General features: G+C 46.8%; 1 protein-coding gene across 7 annotated transcripts; it reads right to left on the reverse strand.

The window, feature by feature from the left end:
- Positions 1-973: 973 nt before the first annotated feature.
- On the reverse strand, positions 974-23,501 carry RD3 (RD3 regulator of GUCY2D). 7 transcript variants are annotated; one of them, XM_064709064.1, is made up of 3 exons: positions 23,426-23,501; positions 11,393-11,707; positions 974-3,714 (listed from the first exon to the last, which is right to left on the reverse strand). In XM_064709064.1, exons 2-3 carry the CDS (start codon positions 11,686-11,688, stop codon positions 3,417-3,419), a joined length of 594 nt encoding a protein of 197 aa, XP_064565134.1. In that variant the 5' UTR covers positions 11,689-11,707; positions 23,426-23,501; the 3' UTR covers positions 974-3,416. The 7 variants fall into 7 exon arrangements, with proteins under 7 accessions (XP_064565134.1, XP_064565137.1, XP_064565132.1 ...); XM_064709067.1 differs by having other exon boundaries at positions 11,393-11,704; positions 23,426-23,484; XM_064709062.1 differs by lacking the exon at positions 23,426-23,501 and adding an exon at positions 22,835-23,414 and having other exon boundaries at positions 11,393-11,704.
- Positions 23,502-24,318: the final 817 nt, after the last annotated feature.

The raw sequence follows: 24,318 nt of genomic DNA on the forward strand, positions 1-24,318 counted from the left end.
AGGTGTAGCAAGTCTAGGACTGATTCTTTCTGGGTGTGACAGTGTCCTTTGTGACAGTGTCCTTTGGACAGCACAACACTGTCAGCAATGGGGCCACAGTGATGCTCTGAGCTGATACCAAAAGCCTTCTGAAAGAAAGTTTGAGGATTTAAAATAATTCTTGTTCAGTTCACTTCTGCTTGTTAATGATGATGTGCTGATAGTTAATGTTTCATTGTCCTTAAAGAATTAAGACACAGGACAAGCTCTCAGGAGGTGCTAAAAACAGATCAGAGGGTCTCATCAAGATTTTTTTGTTTGTTTTTCTACACTAGCAAGTAGTGCAGCCCAGGAGGAACAGAGCTGTGGAGTCAAACAGTTACCAAAGAGGACCTGATCTTCACACTACACAAGTTTCATAAGAGTTTGTTTCAGACGACCATTAGTGCAGATTTATGGTTTGTGAGCCACCTGCAATGGATCATTTGGGTTGGCTTTAGCCAGAAACAATCTGGTTGGCCTGCTGTGTGTGCCCAGTGCCATGGACCATAGCACAGTAGGTGGGGACAGTCAGGAGTTTCATGCTCCTCATTTGAACTGACACTAATTTAGCCGTGCCAAATGTGGAATTAGGACAAGGCAAACATGAGTGCACAGTTGTTGCTACATGCTGAGACCAAAGGATCATTTAAGGTTCAGTGTACAGCATTTCTAAGAAAAATGAGCACCAGAAGCAGCGCAGCAGTCGTGCACCCTGATCACCCCCAGCTCTGCCTCAGTCCCTGCTGCTGCACACACAGTGCAGGAGTTCAGTCATCTCCAAGCAGCTGGCTGCAGGCAAACATGGTACCACTTCTACCCCTGTAAGAGTACTAGATAGCATGGAATAGAATAGATCTCTCCTAGCTTGGTATCTGAATATCCCTCTACCATCAGATCCCACTGTGAGCCCAGTGTAACTTCCAGAAGTGATACAGGGAGAGTGATACTACTGTTCAGGAGTTTGGATTGCATTTTATTGTGGAATTATAAATTATAGGTAAATTGAGGCAAAACAGCTGTCACAAGCAGTGCCCCAGCCTGGTCTCCATAACATGCAGGGCTTTGACCAAAGGTCAGCTCTGTCTCCTTGGCTGCACCAGAATGGTGTCTGCCAGCTGGAAGCTGTTAATGAAGGACACAGCACAATCACAGGCCACTGTGATAGTGTGAACACCCATCGGGGATTTCCTTGGCTTACAACATTGCTGCAGGGCAGGTACTTACTGCTGATTTTCCTTAAAAAGAGTGAGCATGCTACAGACACTGTGCTGAAACAAAGAGCTGTGTGGCAGTGTGGCAGAAGGTCCCATGTCTCCCAGCAGCCCATCGAACATCTCATCGATGCAGTCAATACTGAAGGTGCCAAATGGAACAGAAGTGCAAATAAAATGAAAACAGAGCTGCAGCGTGAAATTCATGAACTCATCTCAGTCTTCAGTACCATACAGTGGCTTGCAAATATATTAAAAAAAAATATGGCTGACTCTTTTCCAAACAAGAATTGTTTCTGCAAATTGTGGTGACCCCTTGCTAGAGATCCTACATCTTCTAGACAGCTAAGGTTATGCTAAGTATGTCTAGCCTTGGTTTTTACTTCATTTGCACAATCACGTTATTTCACAAGGACATATGGCTGAAAAACACTAAGCTGCTTGTCAGAAGGCTTTCAACTCTCCCTCATTGACCTAAACTTGGAATAGCCTGTCCCAAACTGGATGCTGTATTTGGAAGCCCTGACTTTTTGATTAAAAGTGAGCTGCTTTCTGTCCCTAGGAGGGTTGCTGGCAGCAATGTTTACCAAGGGATAGAAACTGCAGCCTGCTGCTGCTAAGAAAGCCTTGTCTTCAATCTCACATAGCCCAGAGGGGAGAGAGGAAGAGTCAGAATCCCAGTCTCAGAGAGCTCTAGGGGGTTGATCTTGATCTTTGTTTTATGCTGCCTTCCTCCATCTCTGGAAGAAGCTGCACATTTCTAGTCTAAGATAGATTTCATGCACTGGAATTCTTCCCAGAGTTGGCACAGCTTCAGAGGGTTTTAATCCTGGCTGTAGAACCCACATGCTGTTGCAAAGATCCCCAGGGAAAAATAGCTGGAAACGGACAAAAGAACAACAAAGCTACAGGGTCCTCCAGGAGGCTGTACCCCACTGAGATGATTCCCCAGCAGCCAATCATCCAAGCAAGTCCCTCTCTTCATTCCCCATCGCCCCTTGGTCACCACAAAGCATCCTAGCCCCTGGGTTCTCTGCAGGACACTTGACTTTCACAGTGTGCCCTGCTGTTTGCTGGTGAGAGCTCTCGCTGCCAATGCTGAGTTAGGGCCTTAGCAGCTTTTCCTTAGTGGCATTTTCCTGTCTCTTCAAGGTCTCGGAAGAACATCTGCCAGAGCACTCCAGTCACTCACAGCAGCAAATGTTCACATGATCTCAACTGCTGCCACTGTACAGAGAGCCCTGGAGATGAATGCTGAGACCCTTCCCTTTACATGGATGTTCTACTTCAGCCCTCTTTCAGGCTTGGCCATAAATATTAATTTCTGGGGTGTAGGGTGATTTCTGTTCAATGTCTGGGGTGTAGGGTAGAGCACTTAGCTCAGCAACACAGAGCACTGAGGCCCCAGAATAGCACTTGACACAGCACTGAGGTATCCACCTCTGTATCTACACAGCAGGGTGATACATTTCTATCTGCTCTGCAGTGCAAAGTTCTGGGGGTTCTGCCTGCACAAAAGAGAAAGTACCCAAGAAACTTGAACATGCATAAACTGGTGGTTGTGGAACATGATTGGTCTTTAATCTCAAAAAGCTTGGGTCTATTTCTGCCCAGGTTGGATTGTGAACTGTCAGCAAAAAAAGCGGATCAAGAGCAGTGCTGAGGTTACCTGTGAAGTTTGTTGTAGCACTGAGGAAGGCTATTAGTTGGAAAAGGAAGTTCAGTTCCAAATCAGATACTAGCTTTAGCTCACAAGCCTGATCCTGCAAGCCTCACTCATTTAAGTGGCTGTCTTGCTTTCAGCAAGATTGGTGCAGCCAGCAGCTCTCAGTAGCTTGAGCCAAAAGTTTTTATAGATAACTACATCCAGGCTGGAGGGGAAAGGGAGAAGACAGACATAGCAAAACTAATTCATTTTCCACAAGAAAGCAGTAATAAAAATGAGATAGTAAATGAGCCTTAAGGTCCTTAAGGTTCTGAACAGCTATTGAGTTACAGGAAAGGCTACCATGTTTGGTAATAAATGGTGTGACAGGCTGCAGGCATCAGCAGCGCTTACTACAGACACAGCTTCCAAGACAGAGACAGGCAGGAAAAGAAAGATGGAAAAAAGAACAGTAGAGTTAAAAAAGGGTTAACTGGGCTTTGAAAGATCAGTGTCTAAAAACCTTATTGAGTATAGAGTCAGAAGTCCTTGGTGTTCCGAAATTCTGGCATGCTCCAAACCCTCCTGTTGGGCTGGGTGCCCCGTTCCACATCCTCAGAGATGGTCTTGATGTCACTGATGAATGGGGAGATCCTGGACCGAGATTTAAATGTTGTTAAGGAGAGGCTGGTTCTGTTCTTTGTGTTCCACTGCCTTGCAAGCTTCTTGGCCTCTTCCTCCTCTTTGATCTTCTCAGCAGCTTCCTGCAGGACGGAGCGGAAGAGCCGGGATACTTCCTGCGCCTCTGGTTCGTACTCTGCAACCACTTGCCTGAACCTGGAAGCACAGGCAAGGCACAGCTTTGATTAAAAACATCAAATCCCAGATTGCTGCCAAATCCCTGTGCTAGGCTTGGAACCTGCACTTTCCTGCTAAATGGGACTCCCTGCACAGAAGGGAACAACAACAAGGAGAGGCCGTGAAGATATGCCCAAGGTCTCTAAAATCACAAGCAAGCCAGGGAATGTAAGGAAGAGATGAATCACTGTTTCTTATAAGCACAAGAAATAATAGGGAGAACCAAACAAAGCTAGAAGGCAAGTTTGAAGCAGAAGGAAGTGCTCTTTTCTCACAACAACCTATTAAACCAGAACTCAATGCTATGAATAGCTTAAGAAACAAAATTATTGGACAAGTTTGTGGAAAATGTCCCCAGCACTGCTGATTAAACGTGATTGTCCAAATGCACATCATTGCTTGAAATAGTCCCTGAACTGCAGCTTAACAGAAGCTCAAGGTAGACCAGGGAAAGCCCCACATGCCTTCCCCTGTTTTCCATTCTTGTTCCTGATAGCATTACCCAATGGCTCTAGACAAAGGAAAATCCAGTCACTTTCTTTGGTGGTCTTTCAATATTTAACTTTCCATGGTGTTTCATCTTCCTATGAATTCCTGTAACATAATGGACTGGCTCGGTTGGCAGCACAATTCTGTATCTAATTAGATAACTCTGAATTATTTCAGTATCTTCTCAGCAAAGAGCTCAAAATGGAGCTTTTTTGAAATTTATTAACGTAGCTTAGTACCAAGGAAGTGAAGAATCATCACTGTTTATTGTGCAGGTGAGGAAGATAAGATGCAGGGCAGAATAGTTTTCTTGAAGTCACTGAATGGGCCACAGGCTGAGCAATGAAGAGATCATGCCATTGCTGACACCTTGTTGGGTGAATTGTCCCCAGCCTGGAGAGAGTGGGAGCCACTCCCAAGGCTCACCCTCTGGTCACATAGATATTCTGATTGTTCTGTAATAGTACGCATTTGTGACAGGTGGTAATATGGCTGCTCTTCTAATATATAATCAGTTCTTAAGGTAAAATTATACCTGCAAGCAGACACAGAGCTAAGCTAGTACTTCACTAAAATCCAGATGTTTGTACTGCAGGGAAGCTAAAGTGTATAAGGTAAGCATTTTGATATTTTCCTCCAGCAGAACTGAACAAGGATGGAAAACAGTAGGACTGTATTTAAATGAGCCAAATACAGCAGGAGCTGATAGAATAAGATATTGCCTCTTGGGTTTTTGAAAAGCCCCAGGAATGTAAGAAGGAGTTTAGCACAATATGGAATTGCATTGCTTAATGGTGTGCCAAAGGATACCCAAGATAGCAGGGACAGAAAGCAAGCCAAGGAGAAACCAGAAAAACTTTTTGCATGCTTATGTATTTTGACTCTGACTGTGGAGCCCTGAAATTGGCCACACATACATCTTGACACCCTGCTGTATCCCAGATATTTCCCTCCCAGCAAGTACTGGCAGCTACAGGTACAGCTGTGGGACAACAGTGTTGCCCACTGAGGGAGCTCAGTGTCAGCAGAAGCACCAGTGCCTTCCAGTGTCCAGCCAGAGCAGGTTAAACAAAGCCTTCCAAAGTCACCAAAATGTTCTTTAACTGTTTCAGTTGCTTCGGATGAATTCTTAATCTTCCCTCCTCTGCCCCCTCACCAAAAACCTCAAAATTTGAATGTTTGGGTGCAAAAAGCCTCTGAGGTGCTGCAGTTCATGCTGGTATTTAAGCACTGGCACAGTGATGCCAAATTGAATTGTGCAGAGCCTGGAAGGGAAAGAGATGATCTCTTGCTGAGGGTTAGCAGACAACAGCAGGAACTGGGATTTGTTGGACATTGCAAACTTCCTTTCTGCCTTTTGAGGAGGCACTTCAGTTGCATTATCAAAGAGCCCAAAATACAGTTTTCACAATAAATACATTTTCCCTTTATCTTATTTGAAGTATAGACCGGTGAGTCCATAGAAACTCAAGTCTTCACAACATTCTTATTATTATACCAGAGAAAGCAGCTTCAAAGGATTTCTATTGCAGAGGTAAACTGAGACATTTCATTATTTTATCTCAATGTGTGTTTTAAAGACAGGTGCTGTCATATATTATATATATATAATTAGATCCTCCTCTTTTGTATTGGCAATTGTGCACCCAAAAGGCCTCCTCACTGCCTCCACTTTCAGAGGCTGTGTGTCCCACTGCTGGATTGTGGCTCCAGAGCAGGGAGCAGCACACATCAGGCCATTACTGGGCCAGTGCCTGGCTCTGGGTACCGGAGGGAAATGAATGATGTGACCGCAAATATTCCCCCTGAGCAGAGAGCTCCAGTGGTAATGCACTGGGCTGCTGAAAGCACTCCCAACCAATCCAGCTGAAACAGTTTTCTGAAATCAGAGTAGCTATCCACCTGCACAGCTCTCTGCCTGTTTGCACTCTGCTTAGCTTAGTTTTGTCAACTCTGCTGTTAAGATTTACCTCTAACTTTTCAGGACCAACACCAAAACTACTTTGTAAGGATTTGAGCAGGTCTAAGAAACAAAGAGAAAGCAATCCAAAAGACTGTCTGCCAGTCACACAATGGAAAGCCATCCTGATTCTGATGGAGAAGGGAAAGGGGATCGTTTTCTCTCCCCTAACAGGATGAACTAACTTCACCCCTTTACTAATGCCCACCTAACTTCAGTACCAGCACATTTGTGTAAGGGACAAGCTCATATAGGAAATCCTGAAGGAGTGCACATCACAAATATTTCTCAACAGAAAAGATGGACAGGTTACCAGGCCTGAGCTCCAGCTACACCAGTCTGTGTATCAGAAAAAAACCCATGGTTTTGCTGCAGACACCTACACATAACCAAAGCCATCTTCCCCAGGTGTCAGTGAACACCAGCTGGTGTGCTGGATGCTCCAGCAATCTGCTGTCTGCACACAACAGCCAGTACATAAAACCAGAAAACCACTGGAACCAAGCAGTATGGCCTTCTGTCTTGGGAAACAAACTCCACACAAAGCTGCTCAGTGGGGTGAAGAACACAAAATTGCACAAGGCTCATCTGTCTTCTACCAGAGGTTAACACCTTTACACTTTAGCAAGGGATAGTTTCAAACTAGGCAACGTCACAGCCATGTCCAGAAACACCTCAGCAGGGCTCCCTTACTCATCACAAAAGCAGACCTCTGTATCTGATTTGTGGCTCAAGCTGTGGAAGTGCTGGCAGCTTTCCTGGAATACATCATGCACGTCACACAGTGACTGGGACGTGACAAAAACTCACCTTGAACCAGCACAGACCTGGGCAGGATGAATACACAGGCATACAGAGGGATGAGCACATTCCCCACTCCAGGCACTGTTTGAATCACAGTTCAAACAAATTTGTCCCTTTCATTGCTTTATGGGGCTGTCACATTTCAAGAATCCTGCCGTGCTTGGCTCATCCTGGCACTGCTTTTTAAAGCACTGTCACCTGCCTGTGTTATTCTGTAGGTCCCTGTACAGTGGGTTCCCTAAGTACAGCCTGAACTTTAAAGACCAGTTAAATCCAATGAAAGTCCATGGATTTAAACAATGTGCTTATAGTTCAGGGTATTCCTGAGTGCCTGTCTGAATGGGGAGCTCTAAGTAGATTTAGTCATTCAAAGAAAATGTGGGGTTGCTTAGTGCTAATAATTAGCTGCTGACTCCTGAATCTATATTTTGAGCAGTAATTCTGGTTCTAGGATAACACTCAAACAGCTTTGCTAGAAAAGGCTCCTTGACTCCCAAAGAATTACAGCATTCACACTAATTGCAACACTCGTGTCACATCACCTCAAACTTAAGCTTGTCATTGTAAATAAATTCATTTCTGTTTTTTGTCATTTGTCTTACATTAAGTCTTACTAGGAAGGCCACTTCAGCTATACACAATCCTTATAAAATTACAGTCCTTAGCCTGGGATATTGATAACAACTCAGATCACCAAAATGCAGGTTCACATTTCCATACAAGAGAGTCTTTTGTTTCCCTCTGGACACAGGAGGACATAAACCAACTGTTTCACTTTTGCTGAAACTGAAATAAATTAAACAGACTTTAACTAGCTCTGGTTACGGCTAAAGCTCTGAGTAAAAATGGGAAAAATCCAGGTTTCTTTATTGGCAACATACCATTCTACTTGTTCAGTTTGACCAGGGCAGATAGGTACTACAGACCTCACCAAACTCACTGTCATTTCCTTCGGCTGGCTCCAGGATTTCATTTTAAACAAACAGAGATCTCTAACCCAGTAACCTAAAGCTAAGTTACCCCTGAATGCAATGGCTTTATTTGCACGAGGTGAATCAGAGTCTCCAAATATCTGATGCTATTTGCAGTCTATTTGAATCCTTCCAGAATTCCAAGAGCCTCAAAGAGAAGTTCCTATTGACCCAAAATACAAAATAGGCAATCTGGATCTGAAAAAACCCTGTTCATTTGTGAAGTGCTCCTTTCCAGCCTCCTCCACATCTAAAGAAACAAATTTGGATAAACTTTGCCTCTCAGTAAATGAGCCCATACCCACAGAAAAGGAAAATTTGGATCATTTAGACCTTTAAAGAACAAAATGACATCTCTGACAACTCACATAAAAATGTTTTGCTCTGGCTTTGACTCTGAACTCAGAGGCTCACAAAGCAGGAGACCTTGCATGACACAAACAAAACAAACTCTGCAGCCTTGCAAGATGCCTGCTCCTTGTCTTATTTAAGAATTACGTGCTTGTTGAGTGCAAAAAGGACTTCAAAAAGGACCTCAGCTCTTCAAATATCTAAAGTGGAAGGGAAAAGATCAAGCTTACTATTCCAGTCAGAACCAAGGGCTTTGGTAGGGTACATGCTCTGCAATTGAATTTTCCAATGCAAGCTCACAAACTTTTTTTAGCTGGAAGATTTTTCTAAAAGCTGCTACATATGAGGAAGTCACAGAGAAGTGCACATCAGCAGTGCAGTGATCTTATTATTAAAGTACTTATCTGGGAATGTGGAGGTTTCATTGCATTCCTATTATACTCATCTTGTGGAATTTTGGGGAAGTTACTAAAATCTCCATCTTATCTCACTTTCTGAAAAGAGAATTTATCCAGTTTTGGCTGTCTTTCTTTTAAATTGCAGGCTCTTTTTTTTTTTTTTTTTCTTTCTTTCCCCTGTATATTTTCACCTCCTAACATGGAAAGCCCCGTTCTTTTTCTTTGTTTCCTCACCAGCAATGAAAATTCCATGAAATGACAGAGCTCTCAGTTAGAAGGTAGAAAAGGAGAGGGGTCAACTCTTAACATTTCCAACACAATATGAAAGGATTACTGAATAAAATTAGGACACATTAGCTTAAGACAAGCAAACCACAATTTTTTGTAACAGAGTTGTAGTTCAGGAGTGGAGCTCTGCCACAGGGTGCCAAAATGTTATAAATTTATATGTGTTCAAAAAGAGAAAAGCTCCCACAACTTAAACAACTGAAAGAAAATGCCACATCAGCCAATTATGGATAGAAGGTCCGCTTGTGGCTCCAAAAGTCTCCCAGTTACAAGGCACAGTAAGCTGGATCCTATACATGAGGTGTAATTGTCCCTGCTGTTGGATTTTCTTCCTTGTCCTTTGCTCTTTTCCTTACACTGATGCCACTGGTCAATGCAGACTGCTCATCAGATCAGCCAGACCTTTGACACAATCCAGTTCCACCATTTCTGTGCCTGTGATAGCCCCTTCTCAGTCATAGAATTGAACGAACAAAGGTTATGAAATCCTCAGGGTTTATTTTAGTGTGGCTCTCCTAACATGCAAGCTCTGTAAAACATGCCACTTCTCAAATCACAGTGTAATACAATTTATGACAGCACCCTTTTTGTAAGAGGAGTTTCAAGAGGATGGTTTTAGCCTACTTCAGTCACCCACACAGAGTCCACCAACGTTGTTGAGTACATTTATCTACTGCCTTTATCTACTTACATTTATCAGTATGCTGAATCCTGAACAACCATTACAAGCTGCACTGAAATCAGACATCTAGCATGATCTGTATCAATTAAACAAAAAACAAATAGCAGAGCAGCAAATTGTATATGGCTCAGCTTAATACTTTCCAGAAGAGGATGAACCTTGGGGCCTCCCTGCCCCAGCAACCAAAGCCTGCTGCCATGGAAATAACCTGTAAGCCAGCCAGGCCTTGCTCAGTGGCCCTGGGGATGGTAAAGATATCTCTGAATCCCAGGGGTTTGAAGTGGCTTGTTTACAGCATAGCTTGGAGTTATACAACCGCAAGGCAGGTGCTGTTCCCAGCAAATTTTCACTGGAGAGGTCTTGGTCACTGAATGATCCCAAATTCTGCCATCATGGCAACCTCTGCAAGAGCCAAGGCTCTGTGTGCCAGGTTGCTTCCAAGGTTCAGCCCCAGGGAAAATGAGGGCTAGAGAGGTAATTTTGGCATTCTTTCCTGGCTACATTCACTGTAAGACGGAGGAGCAGCTATTTCCAGCACTTTTGCAGCTGCAATTCAAGGGAAAACAGGAGCCAGTATATGCAGTGAGGGACTGCAGGGTGCTGAGAGCCTCTTGTATATGTTCTGTAAGGATTGTGTTCACTCTAATCCCATCTGAAGAACATGTTGGAGCAGGGGAAGTTGATTATAAAGGCTCATTGCACAACTTTGCTTTGGCTGAGGTGCACTGCAGAGTCACTGCTCCTCACTTTGCCAAGTTTGCCTTCACTGTGCCAAGTGCAAGAGTTTATCTTAGAACAGCCACCCCAAAAGGAAAAGAGCCACACCTTTCCCTTCCAGTCTGCATGCTAGAGCAGGCTTAGATCAGTTTCTAAAGGCATTCTCACAGGAGGTCACTCAGCAGGCAGGCAACAACCCTAAGGGCAGCACTTGAAAGGCTCAGCAGCAAGAGAGGCTTTGTGCACATCTAAACACTGCAGAAGTCAGAAGCACCACTTGGCTGTTGAAACCAACTCATCCCCACCTGCATCCCATGACTCCATGTCTAGGGTAAGAGGGAGGGTAGGGAGGGGAGACATTCTCTGGGAATACCTGGTTCACAGGCTGAAATGAATAATAGCACCTTTAGGCTGGTTTGAACACTGGTTCAAGTGCCTCAATAGACCTGCTGGACAGCTTAAATCCAGGAATGAACGCTCCAGTGTGAGGGGAGAAACACAAAAGGAGGCTGTTCAGAGGCTGTGGAACCTCTGCCCTCAGAGATATTCAACAGTGGACAGGACAAGGCCCTGAGCAACCTGATCTAACTTTGAAGGTGGCCCTACTCCAAGTAGGAGGTGGAAGTACATCCCTCTACAGGTCCCTTTAAATCTCAGTTTCTCTATGATTCTAAAGTCTGAAGCAAAAAAAAAGCCATCACAATACTGAGATGGTTTATCAGGCAAGGTAATGCTGCTCTGGCTACTCAGGAGCATGAAGCACTCAACCAATGTCAGAGGGAAATCACATTCTGTAACTTCTTGGGGGAAACGATGTTAAACTGACTTAAAACATTAGATTTCCCTTCTCTCACAAAGACACTATCCCAGCACAACTCATGATACAAGATGCCACATTTTGGTTCTGCTGGCGCTAGCAACTCTCACTCTCCCCTCACTCATCCTAAAGAGGAAAGGGAGAAAGGCAAGCTCTTCATCACCCCATCTTTGGCAGTACCTGAGTATGACAGGCCCGCAGTAGGAAGGGTGTATTTTGGTGCACATGTCCTCCAGCTGCAGCCTCTCCCCGGGGCTGATGTCGTAGCTGTGCTTGGGGTAGCTGACCAGCCAGCCGTAGTCCACGCCGCTCTTCATGCGCCGGTACTCGTTCTCGCGCTCGCGCTGCTGCTTCTCAGCCTGCTTCATCTGCCAGCTCAGCTCCATCATCAGCGTCTCCACCACCATCTCCGTGGGGCTCCTCTGGGAAATGCGGTTTGGGGGCTCGTTCCACCTGAACCAGGATGCCAGGGACATCGTGCTCCGTGTGTCTCTGCTGGGAGTGGGGTGAGGGTGGAGAGGGAGAGAAAAAGAACAGTGCCATCATCAGCACACCTCAGCTGAGAACACTTTCCCCCTCACCCCTTCAGTCTGCTTTTAAAATTGCTGCTGGATAACTACTTGGAAATAATTGGTGCTGGGCACCTTAGTGTGGCAACCCAGGAAATTCCTCTGGCTGCCCGGGAGTGTAGCAGGCCCAGGGCCTGCAAAGGCCCCGTGGAGAGCAGAGGCCTAAAGGTAGGAAATGCCAAGTCATGGTGTGGCGGGGTCTCTGCTGGTCAGAGTGACCCCAAGATGCATTAGAAAGTCTCTTTTCCCAGCCCAGCTGTCAAAGGAGGAGTCAGAGCTCTTCATTTCTCGGTCTCAAGGTTGTTCATTGTTTCGTATCTATAAAAAATTTTCTCCTGCCCTGCTGAGGTCTGCTCAGCAGGACAGTCCAGGCACTCTGCCTGCCCCCAGGGTGGTGTTATGTCCTTGCACTAAAAACCACGTATACAATGTTTACAATTACTTTCCAATTCCGATCACCTATGTTAGACAGTGAGCTTCTACTCTAGACCATCACAGCAGAAGATGGAGGCCAAGAAGAAAAAGGAGAAAGGCTGGACACATCCAATTCCTTTCATCTTGCCCCCTGAACCCCCATACCAAAACCCCTAAAATCTACTTTTCCACCCCGTGACAACTTCACTTGTCATTCTACTTAAACTGTTGTGGCTTGCTGATCTTCATACAAGGTTGGTAACTTGCTCCACAGGTCATAATTTGGGCATGTCTTGTCCTTTTTCCTTCTTCTTCCTAGCCTGCATCTTCTGGGTGATGTTGGCACTTTTAGATTGGTTTAGAGTAGAAGCTCATTGTCTAACACAGGTTATAGGTATTGATAAGTTATGGTAAATAATGTACACATAGTTTTTAGCATAAAAAAGATAACGCTGCCCCAAAAATGGGCAGTGTGCCTCAACTCCACCTGCTAGACAGAACTGTGGTGGGGCAGAGAAAGAAATTTATAGATTAGAAACAATAAACAACTTTGAGAACAAGAACAGAAGAGCTCTGACTCCTTCTTCAATGGCTGGGCAGGGAAAAGAGACTTTCTAACACATCTCGGGGTCATTGTGACCAGCAGAGATCCTGAGGCCTTGAGAAATCTCGCCAGCTCGCTCAGAGGATGAGACAGAGGGTGAAGAGGCACCCTCACTTCCTCTCAGCATGTCATTGAAATGAGTCACAGCCCTGCCACCTGAGGCCAGGTTACAAGGATGCCTTGCTTCCTGCAGGCTGGGGAAGTGTTCTCCTGCCCACACACAGGGCTTGGGCTCGCCTGGCTGAACCCTCATGGGAGGGCACAACCTTGCAGCAACCCCATCTGTAAAAACTCAGTGCACTGAGTTTTTCAAAGGATGGCTGGGAGCTACATTCTAGCCAGGAGATCCTTAGAGATCTCCTCTGTGACCTGCTGCAGTGGGCTGAAGCTGATGCCCACCAAGTGCCCACCAAAGCTGCTCTATCACCCCCTTCCCCAGCTGGACAGGAGAGAGAAAATGCATTAAATGTATCTCATGGTTTGAGAGAAGGACAGAGACATCACTCAGCAATTACTGTCAGGCACAAAACATACTCATCGTGGGTATATTAGTTTATTACTCATCAAATCACAGTTAGATAATGAGAAATAAAACCAAATCTTAAAACACCTTCCCCCAACTCTTCTCTTCTTCCTAGGCTCTGCTTTACTCCCAAAATCTCTACCTCCCACCCACCCAGCAGTACAGAGGGATAGGGAATGGGGGCTGTGGTCAGTTCACTACACATTGTTTCTGCAGCTTCTTCCTCCTCAAGGGGAGGACTCCTCACCTCCTTCCTTTGCTCCAGTGTGGGGTCTCTCCCATGGGGTACAGACCTCCATGAACTTTTCCAGTGTCAGTTGTTCCCATGGGCTGCAGTTCCTCATGAACTGCTCCAGCCTGGGTCTCTCACAGGGAGTGCAGTCCTTGAGGAACAGGCTGCCCTGTGTGAATTCCCTGTGGTGTCACCAGTCCTGCCACCAAACCTGCTCCAGCTTGGGCTCTTCTCTCCAGGAGACCCTGCCAGGAGCCTCTTCCACTGTGATCTTCTCGTGGGGTCCCAACCTCTTTTGGACATGGATGTAGGTGGATCTCTGCATCCCCTTGAACCTCCATGGGCTGCAGGGCACAGATGCCTCACTGTGGGCTGCAGGGGGATCTCTGCTCCACTGTCTGAGGCACCTCCTGCCCCTCCTTCCCCGCTGACCTTGCAGTATTTAGAGCTGCTGCTCTCCCATAGCCTCCCTTCTGTCTCCCTTTTGTTTTTCCCCCTTCCCTGCTATCCCAGAGGTGCTGCCAGCTGGACTGAAGGGCTCAGCCTTGACCAGCAGTGGGTCCTTGCTGGAGCCATCTGCCATTTGCTTTGTCAGGCACGGGGGAAGTTTCTGGCAGTGTCCCACAGGAGCCTCTGCCATAGCCCCCATCCCTTGCCACACAAACCAAACACACCTGGGTAGGTTTGCTGCTCCTGCTGCTGTAACACCAGCAGCAGAGCTCACCCTGCCTGGGCAGCACTCACAGGAGCCTGAGCTACAGGGCCAGACAGAGCTTTAACCATTATTTAGCAAATGTGTTGCTGCATGCAGCAGAGGCTACACCACCATCTACAAGTCCAATTATTTGCTTTGCTGCAGGAGCACTCCTTCAGTAGCCCCTCCAGTGCCAAGGGAACTGAGGCTGCTCTGAGAGGGAAGCAGAAGCATACCAAGGTTTAAACTGTTATTACTTCTAAGTGAGAGGTTTCTGCTGCTGGGAGTTACCCAGCACTTAGCAGACAGAACAAACTGCATCAATCAGCTCAGAAAAAGATGGAATTAACTCCCCACCCAGCCAATCCCTTCATGTTGTCCCTTCAGGAGGACAATGCATGGAACAAAGTTATTACCTATTGTACTTGTATTTAAACACAATGGACTCCAAAACAGGCACTGGGAGCTGAAGAGGAGAAAAACAGCATCTGTTTCTTCACACAGAGCACTTACGTGCCTTGTTGCTCCCTCCCATTAGCCCCTGGGGACAGGGGTGGCACAAATAAGGATTGCAGCTGGGATTACAGAGAGGCTCCTCTGGCAGCAGCCCAAGCAGGACATGGCGTCAAAAGTTAACATGAGGGCAAGGGATTAAAGAGTCTGCTTCTGCAGGCCTGAGCAAATCCTCACTGCTGGGACACAGACAGGCATGAAGTGGTGGGGAAAAATATGCTTTTCATTTAAGCTTCCACCTTTAGTGACAATAAAAACCACCAAAAGCTCATAACTACACAGTACTCCCAGCACAGCTGAGAGCCACGAGTTCCCAGACTCCCTGGATGAGAAGAGATCCACAGCATTCTGCCAGGACTGCAAGAAAAAGATGCTTCCATGCATCATTCACTCATCCTACAGTAGCCTGTTCACTTTCCAAAGTGCTCATACTATGTAAATAAATCACACCATTAAAGGAAAATGCTCCAAAAACCTGGATAGTCTGTAGAGTGTCCCACATCTGAAATTATTCCAGGCTCTAATGCTTAGACTTTTCTAGAAGCAGGAAGTTTTCCAGAGTGCATCAAAGGACTAGTTTCTCTAGTCCTATACCCCACCTCTCCCAGCAAGCAATACCAGTTTCTTCAGAAGGCAGGCACAAAAGGGCTGAAAGCTTCCACAGGTCACAGATGCAGCTGGCTCAGAGCGTGAGGCACAGGTCTCCCATCCCTGCAAACAGGGGCACCGGGATGTGGGGGGATAGAATGTGAGGAAATAAAGGTAGTGCAGGAGGTAATCTCACCCCTGAGGAGCTGCAGCTGTATGAATTACCAGAGGTTAGGAACAGGCCTGCCCTTAACAGGCCACAGCTGTAACCAAGAAGAAGAAGAGTGCTATAGAAGAGTGGGTTAGCTGGGTGAGGAGAGATGGAGTTTGTTAGCTGTGCTGTGAAGAAGTCAGTGCTGTGAGGAGAAATCACCCAGAAGGTAGAGGAGCTTTGCAATAAGGTGACACCAGCTGGGCTGGGTTGCAGTGCCTGTACAGCAGAGATGGCTGCAGTGGCTGCCCTGCAGCATCAGCTGTGGCTCTCCTGGGGACAGCAGCCACAGCCAGCAGCTGCTGCAGGTACTGCTGCCCCTGCCCCATCCCTGTGCTCTGGAGGAGGAGCAGCCAGTGCTTCCCTCTGTGTGCATGGCCAGGGTGAGTGCCTCCAGCCACAGCTCCCACATTAGCAGGCAGAGCTCTGGTGTCTCAGCTCAGACACAGGAACAGGCTCAGGCTGGAACTGAGGCACTGACAGCTCCAAATCAGTGACCCTGCCACTCCAGTGGGTACCTGGAGCTTGCCACATGGTGCCTCCACTCACCATCACACAGCATTAAGCATGAAGAGCTTTTCCTTGGTCTGATCACCCCCTGTGTATCCCTAACAAAAGTGAGGGGCAAAACAGGCCACAAGCTGTTGTAAATAATGTAAAGTGTCCTGTTTCTTTTCAGCTTCTGTGATGACAGTAGTTTTTGTAAGCTGCTACAGGTACCATTATTATTTCTACTTGTGCCTTTATCTGATGAAGGTGAACATGCCCTTCTGTATTTTAATTCTGGCTCTGACCTGGTTTCACACTGGTTTAGCTCTGCTGACTTCAGTGGCATTAGGGGTAAATCAATACAAAGCATTACAACTGAGGAATGCCCTTCCAGCTACTCCTGGCTCACCAGCTGTTTCATTAGAAGAGGAGCAAGAGGGAAATCTAGTGCTCAGACTGGGAAAGAGAGCAAGGAGACTTGGATTTTGCATGATTCTGGGCTGTTCTTATTGCATTTATGGTTTTTAGTTCCACAGGTCTCCCTCAAAGCAAGGCATTCTGCATGAGAACCATTTTACCTAGCACTAGTGTTACAGAGAATAAACAGAAAAATATTTTGGATACCTTGTCTGCTGATACCAAGGCCTGCTGGACCTGAGCTTTGCCCAGTCCCAGAGCTTTCAGAAAGCTCTGGTAAAAGGCAGAATTGCTTTTAGTGTGGGAACATGGATAGCTCTGACCCCAAATGGGGCTTTCACTTGACTGCCATAAAAATCTGCTTCCAGATGAGAAGACTACAAAGGAAGGAGAGCACCTGACCTGCAGCTGAAATGGCCTGTTTTCAAATGAAGGAAAACCCCATGCAAGCTTTTCATGCACACTGGCAGCTTGTGCTGGCTGCTCCTAAGGGATTCCTGTTTGTATGAGATTGTTTCCTTCCCTTCCCTCATCCATCATCTCCTCTTTTTGAGAGCTGGCAAGTGGCCATCTCTATTTAGCAGGCTCAACAAGCCACCACTCTTCCACTACTGCTCTTAGCAGCCTGCAGAAGATACTGTGGGCTCCATTAATTGTGGCTGCTGGTTTTAATTTAAAGTTCACAGGCAGGCTAATCATTAACTGACTCAAAATGGCTTTCCCATGTGGAAAAACTCAAAGCACTGTTGGCAAGATGGGGACAACTAAAGAAAGGCAAAAGTTACAGCCTGACCTTCTTACTGGGGAAAAGGACAAATTTACACTTTGCAAGCATTCACATTAAAATTATTTTTAAAAAGACATTGCCTCAGCTGGATACAGATCTTTCTGTTGCCCAATTAGTCCATTTTCCAATTCCTTCTAAGAGGCTATCCTGGGAGCTGACACAGTCCAGTTGATGAACATCTCTGGTGTTATTCAACCAAAATTTCTGAGGGGTTTATGTAAGTTCCACTCCAGAAACAGATCTGGGGTTTGAGACTTTGGTGTCATTGACCCCAGACCTTTGCCTAGAAGTCACTGCTGATTGAAGTCTGACCAACCACCTCACAGAGTTTTAAGCATATGTTTACCTTAACTGTGCTAAAGTCTGGAATACCTGGCTTTCTCCCCCCTTCACAGTCTCTGAGGGTTTGCTTCAAATTTTAGTAATTTTTAGTGAGTCTTGTTGAAAGTTTTTAATGTAAATGTTTCCTGTTAGTTTTGCCTTTCTTCAAAACTCCTACACTGTTCTCTACACTGTCAGCAATTCCTGCATTTTTCTCTTCATGTACTTTGTAGCTGTCTCCATTTTCTCAGGGCATGTTCTGAACCTCATCTTCCATTTTTTTACCTTCTCACGTGTTTCCCCATGTGATTTCCTTTTCTTGTTCCAAAGAACTCACCATCAGAAATATCAACATTCACATGCCTTATCTGTTTTTTCACCTTCTTTCCACAGGGTTTCAGCCCTTCCTAGCCCTTTCCCCAGCAAAGGGAGTCTGTTTCCTTGGCCTGCTGGTCTTTGGCCAGCTGGAGGCTGTTCCTCCAACCTGACAGACACAGGCTCCTCCAGGCTGCATCACCACTTGCTAAGACTTGTCACAGTCTTAAACCATGAGTCAATCAGCAGGGCCAGCTTAGTGTATAGAAAATCAACTTCTGAGAATAAAATATTCATTTCCATTGATCCTTCTCCTAGCTGCCAGCTTGTAATGCCCTCCAGGAGAGGATTATGCAGGGGGTGAGAAATGTGCATTTTGATAAAAATGAGGGTAGAATAGGACTCTCTGTCCTCTGTTGGACAAGTCTCCTGTGGTTTGCCTTTGCCTTCACAGTGCTGCTGACAATCATGTGTGGCTCTCAAGAGCCTTGGGGGTGTGGTGATTGTGCAGGAGCAGAAGGAGAAGCCTTAAAGGGGTTACGTGAGAGAAGCCTAATCCGTAATCCAGTGATGTCAATAGAAAGGCTGTCACTCAGCTCTAGACAGATTTCCAAGAAATCCATCATCATCCAGTCAAAGCATGCCAACAAACTGGGCTGAGGAGCTGAGAAATGCCTTCCCTCCCTTCTTGTGGGTGGTGGTTCCTTATAGCTACAGTCAGAGAGCAGAATTTGCTCATGCAAGATACCCACTTAGCCTTTTTCCACACATGCCAGATCACAGGCTAACAAACAAAGAAATTATTTCCAAAGTGGGTCCGACCTCCAAATTGTCCCCATAACTGTACTTTTTAGAAGACACATAGTCAAGGGGGAAAGAGATAATGTCAACTGCAGAGCACATTAAAATTTGTTTTAAATTATTTACCCTCTTCAGTAAGATTTGGATTACATTGTCCAGAAAAGTCCAGTGCGCTTCAGATACCAAAAGGTATCAAGTACCTGCCTGGACTGCAGCTCATGGGTAGATTGAAATTGGTTTGGCTACCCCCACCTCTGAATTCTGTGCTAACTGATGCAATGTTTAACAGCAGCTCAGGCAGAAATTGTGGTCATGGCTCTGCTGCTGGCTCTATCTGTATGCAGTAGCATTAAGTAGCAACAGCATCAAAGATGAACCTCAAATTCTATTTCTCTTGTGATTAATATATTTTAGATTTTATTCCAAAGAATCTTAGCAACTTCTAACTAAGAAACTGCTGCCAACACCCTCTCAGTTTTATTTATATAGTCCACCATAGCTTTGTTAAAGAATCTCTGTTCTCTGTTCACCACTCTCTGGTTTGTTCAGCCTGGAGAAGAGGAAACTGAGGGAAACTTCACTGCAGTCTACATCTTTCTCACAAGGAGAAGCAGAGGGGCAGGCACTGACCTCTCCTCTGTGTGCCCAGTGACAGACGCAAGGGAATGGCCTGAAGTTGTCAGGGCAGGTTTAGGATGGATGTCAGGGCAAAGCAGACACACCAGAGGGTCTTTGGGCACTGGCACAGGCTCCCCAGGGAAATGGTCACAGCACCAAGCCTGGCAGAGCTGAAGAACCATTTGGACCACACTCTTGGGCACGTGGTGTGACACTTCAGGATGTCCTGTGCAGGTACAGGAGCTAAACTGCAATGATCCTTGTCCATCCTTTCCAACTCAGGATATTCTGTGAGGCTTTTAAAGTTACTTGCCATTATCCTCTCCAAACAGTGAATTTTACCTTACCAGGGCCCAAAGAACTCCACTTCCTCTGTGTCTGGAATCTCCTTTTTTGTTCAGTGACATGGAAGGCTAAGGTGTTTACAGCTACCTGCCACGTGATTGTAATTTCAGTGGAAATTATTATAAGCTCAGCCTGGGATGCTACAAGGCAATTAATGCTGAAAAAGCAGTAGGTAGAGCTTGTCAATCAAGAAATTTAAAAGCAGTGCAAATATCATTATATTATCACAGCAGCATTCCTCATTCTGACCTGCAGAATAAAGAGAAAGAACTTTGGAGGACATTCAGGGGTAGACCACAGCAGAAAACCTGTGTTTTGCTTTGTAAGCACACTGAATCCCCTGTTGTGATGGACACAGGTTATTTCTGGACTAAAAAAATTGAAATTCACAGTGGTTAACACGTTTCCAGGTACATGACCCTGTTACAGGTAGCAAGGAGCTTTGAATAACAGAAGCGCAGGGGATGAAGCGAATGCTTTAAATGCAACCTCATTGCCACGTCTTTGTGGTGACAGGTGTTTGGGGACAGCCTCACAGCAGTGTTCAGGAGCAAAGCCAGCTGTGACAGGGCACTGTGGCACCCAGCAGGCCCCTGCATGCCAGGCAATGTCTGTCTGTCTGTCCCAGCACGGCTGCGCTCAGGGTCGACCTGCCTGCCCCTGTCTGTCCGACCCTGCTGCTGCCAGCTCTGCTCCCAAAATTGCGGGACAGCCGCTCCAAAAAGCGGGACAACCGTGCTGCCGCTCGGTGTGCAGCCCCTGCTCTGCTCTCCTTTTGCTCCAGCAGCTTTGGCACTGTCAGCACTACACAAAGGGACTGCCTCTTTGTCTGCTGTCCTTGTCACAGAGTCACTTAAGTCACTTAAGCCTTTAGTGAAGGTGCGTGACCGACAATCACCGCTGGGTAAACGTGACAGGAGGGACTCAGAGCCAACCAAAGGTGCTGCAGGACAGAAAAGAAACAAGTGGTACTCTTTCTATCAAAGGAAAGGTTGAGTGGCCTTCTGGAAATACCACAACAGTGATGAAATACATGAATATGTCACATTTTCTACACCTGGTAGCCCTCATAAGATTTTTTTTTTAATGAAAGCCTTTAAAATTGAGAACATACTAAAAGTTTTGCTCTTATCTCTCCCAGTATTAGCACAGTTTGTCATACATTCTTAGAGTTTCAATCTTCTAGAAAACAAGCGTATCTGATGCATTTTACATCTGCATTTTGATTGCAAGAGGGGTAAAGAAACAAGAATTCAGTGCAAACTGGGCCCCAAGTTCAGGTGAGGATAAGGAAGATGATTTTCAGTCACTAACCAAAACACCATGAGAAAAGGTAGCTGATCTAACAGGTACAGCTCCATGATCTGCAGCAAAGCTGCACAAATGTAAAACAGATTTGCCTCGTTGAAATAAATGAGAGTTCTGTTGATTAACTCCAGAGGAAAATCCAGTCTTAAAGAAGAGTGAAGGAAGGGCCCAATAGCTTGGAGCTCTCCTAATGCCTGGCACTCTACAGAAGATAATCTTTGTGTTATCTGCAAAAGCAAAAGGGTGGGTTCTGCTCAAATCTGCTCATGGAGCAGAGCAGTACTTTGCAGTTTATCTACTTATCAAAGCAAATGAGTTCCCTTTGTTGAAAAACAGAACTATTTTTATGCCAATATCTCACTCATGCTTGAAACAATGTTTCCACTAGCAACCATAAAATCACTCTGTCATACAACTCACACTAAACTCTTACCTAAACCTACAGGAGACAGGAAGCTAAAGCACAATGAACTGCTCTGTTTGACTGATTTGTTATTAAAACTCCTATATATTGCTCAGATCTTGCCATGGTGGATCAAATACACCTTCAGTTCTATACCTTGCTTTGATCTCTGCAGACTACAAAGCCAGGTTTCCAGTCAGGACAGAGGGATGTAAAGTATTCCTCACCATTCATTCAGCTGTGTAAATGAGAGTGCAGAAGGTAGCACAGACCCAGAGCTTTTCTGTACATTACATTTTCTGTTATTAAAATCATTCAAACCACCAGAAAAAAGGTATTCTGCAATAAAACAATAATAGCATCTGATGGAAGGCCCCAATACAAAAGGCTTTCAGAATTAAAACTCTGAGAGATCCCCAACTCATTTTTCTCTGTTCTACTACTGACCACATAATGTTATTAAAGGGGTACTAATGTCACAGATTGGAGTTTCTAATACTGTCATCCACTGCAGATATTCATACACAGAGTTATATAAAGAGATTGAAACTCTGACCCAAAGGCATATTCCACTTGTCGTCAGGCCCTCTGAAGTATTTTTATTCATATATTGTAGTGAAGACCAGACTAAGTGCTGTGAAAAGGGGCAGGTGGGACATGCATTCTCCATCCAGACTGAGGACTGATTCCTCTGGGAAAGCAGGAGTAACTCATTGCATCACAGGTGAGAATGCAGTTTAGCAGACACCTGTACATTTCTGTTCAGGACTGAACCTTAGTTATGGCATCTACCAGAATGAATCTTGACCAAAGGTCGCCAAAGTCCCACTCTGACTGCAGAGTTTTCTCTGTACTGCAGAACACTAGGACCAGTGTTTAAGTTTGATCATTGTGACAGGAGCTACTTAAAAATATACATTGTTCCAAAATTAGCAACCAAAAGAAGAAAGCTAAATTTACAGCTTGAAAACTTAAGCCTGTCTTTATCGAGATCATCCACAGCACTGGCAGAGCTCTGGGAAAGCTCATGCTTTCCACCCTGGAATAGCTGCATGTCCCACCTGTGGGCACAGAGAGAGCAGCCTCTGTGAGCATGAACAGCGCTGTCCTCACATGGGTTTTAATGAATGTATCAGCACTAGGAGATGCACAGTGTATTCTAGCCTCAGTTACACTGCCAGAACTCAGAAGTTGTCTGACCGACCTTCTTGGCACCTCCCTGGGGTTGGCAAACACTGAACTTCCACCCTGCAGACACTTAGCAGGGCAGGTGTCTGATCAGAGAGATTTTAAATATGGCACAAACATTAGGCAGCATAAACCATGCTTTCCTCCTCGATTGCCTGTCCTTACATAACCAGTTACCCGGCGCTTGTCCATCACCCATGCAGCCGTGCCCGAGCCCAGCCTGGCAGAGCTGCCGGGGGGCCCCGGCCCCTTCCCCTTCCCTTCCCACCCATCCCGCCTCACCTTTGGCACCAGCGCTCCCGCTGCTCCTGCGGACAAACGGACTCAGGGCGAGCAGAGAGGGTACCGGGAGGAGGACGTGGCTTGAAGTCAAGCCCTCTAACTGGCACAGCAGGCTTAAACCAACACCGGGCTATGGATTAGCCCTGGTGACGAGATACAACAGCTGCGCTTAGGGCAGTGCCTTGGAGCGATTAGGGATCGGTCCGCTCCCTCCGCACACTCACTCAGCCTCCCGCCAAGAGCCGGCACCAGTTTAAAAGTCCCTTCAAACCACGGAAACTTTGTGCCGTTTTCTACCCTGCAGCTGAGGCGGCCCTCGGAAGAAACGCAGGTGCTTAAGGGCACCGGGACCGGCTGCAGCTGCAGGCGGGGTTCGCTCCTGGGGCAGTCCCGGCGGAGGCGGCCGCACCCCGCGCCCTGCCGGGAGCCGCTCGGGCCGGGCGGTGCTCGCTCCCCGGCACCGGGACACCCAGCCCGGGCTCTTCGCCGCAGAGACAGCGGTCCCCTCCGCCGGACACCGCCTCCGCCCCGCCGGGCACCCTGCTGGCCGTGTCCCCAGCTCCTCCTCCTCCTCCCGCTCCTCTTCCTCACCGCTGCCCGCTGCCGTCCCGCCCAGCCGGGGCAGCGCCTCTCGCCGCCTCTCACCGCCGCCGCTGCCGAAGTTGAGCGGAGCCGCCGCTCCGCCGCCGCCGCGCCCCGCCCGCCCCGTTCCCATGGCGACCACGGGATGCCCGATGCTCGGTCCGGGACCGTGAGCTCCGCGCGGGCACCGGCACCGGCAGCGGGAGCGGCACGGCGTCAGACCCCGCGGGGACTCACTGCTGTACACGGAATTTGCACCGACAAATAACGGCGCGGAAACTGGAACCATTCATTCGTTTCTCACCAAGTCCTTTGGGAACAGAACAGGACAGAACAGAGCGGTCTTCAGCCACAGAAGCCACGAGGGTTTGGAGGGATGAAGAAGGATGAGGGGTCGGCACGGGAGTTGGAAGGGCATGGAGGAGGAGAAGAGGAGGAAGGTTTTTACAAACACTGGCCCGGATTGCCCCATGAGGATGTGGATGTCCCATCCATGGAAACATTCAAGCACAGTGCTCTGAGCAGCCTGACCTACCTGTAGAGGTCCCTGCTCATCGCAGTGCGCTGAACTAGATGGTCCCAGTCACACACACGGCCACAGTGTTCTCTGTGAGCCCGCAGTTCCTCACCCAGCCTCTTCCCACAGCACAAAAATGTGCAAAACCATCCCCAGTATCACTGGCCAAACCCCCACCAAATCCCAGGAGAGCCTGGCTGTGTCAGAGGGCTGCAGAGCTACACCTTGGGTGGGGACAGCACAGGGACGAGTGACAGCACTCAATGACACCTCCAACCTGAGCATGTGTGTGAAGTTGAGCATGCCCCACTGAAAAGCTTGCACAAATGATGGCCCAAGTTCTTGGTGTTCATGCAGCACAGGCAGAGGAGAGAGGTGTTCCAGA

This window comes from Zonotrichia leucophrys, chromosome 3 (assembly GCF_028769735.1).
Source record: "Zonotrichia leucophrys gambelii isolate GWCS_2022_RI chromosome 3, RI_Zleu_2.0, whole genome shotgun sequence".
Taxonomy (NCBI): domain Eukaryota; kingdom Metazoa; phylum Chordata; class Aves; order Passeriformes; family Passerellidae; genus Zonotrichia; species Zonotrichia leucophrys.

Excerpts from the sequence above, each read along its gene's own strand:
- RD3 (XM_064709064.1), bottom strand. The coding sequence starts at position 11,688 with ATGTCCCTGGCATCCTGGTTCAGGTGGAACGAGCCCCCAAACCGCATT. Across the intron at positions 3,715-11,392 it reads TGCGGGCCTGTCATACTCAG|GTTCAGGCAAGTGGTTGCAG; the intron begins GTACTGCCAAAG and ends CTGTGCTTCCAG.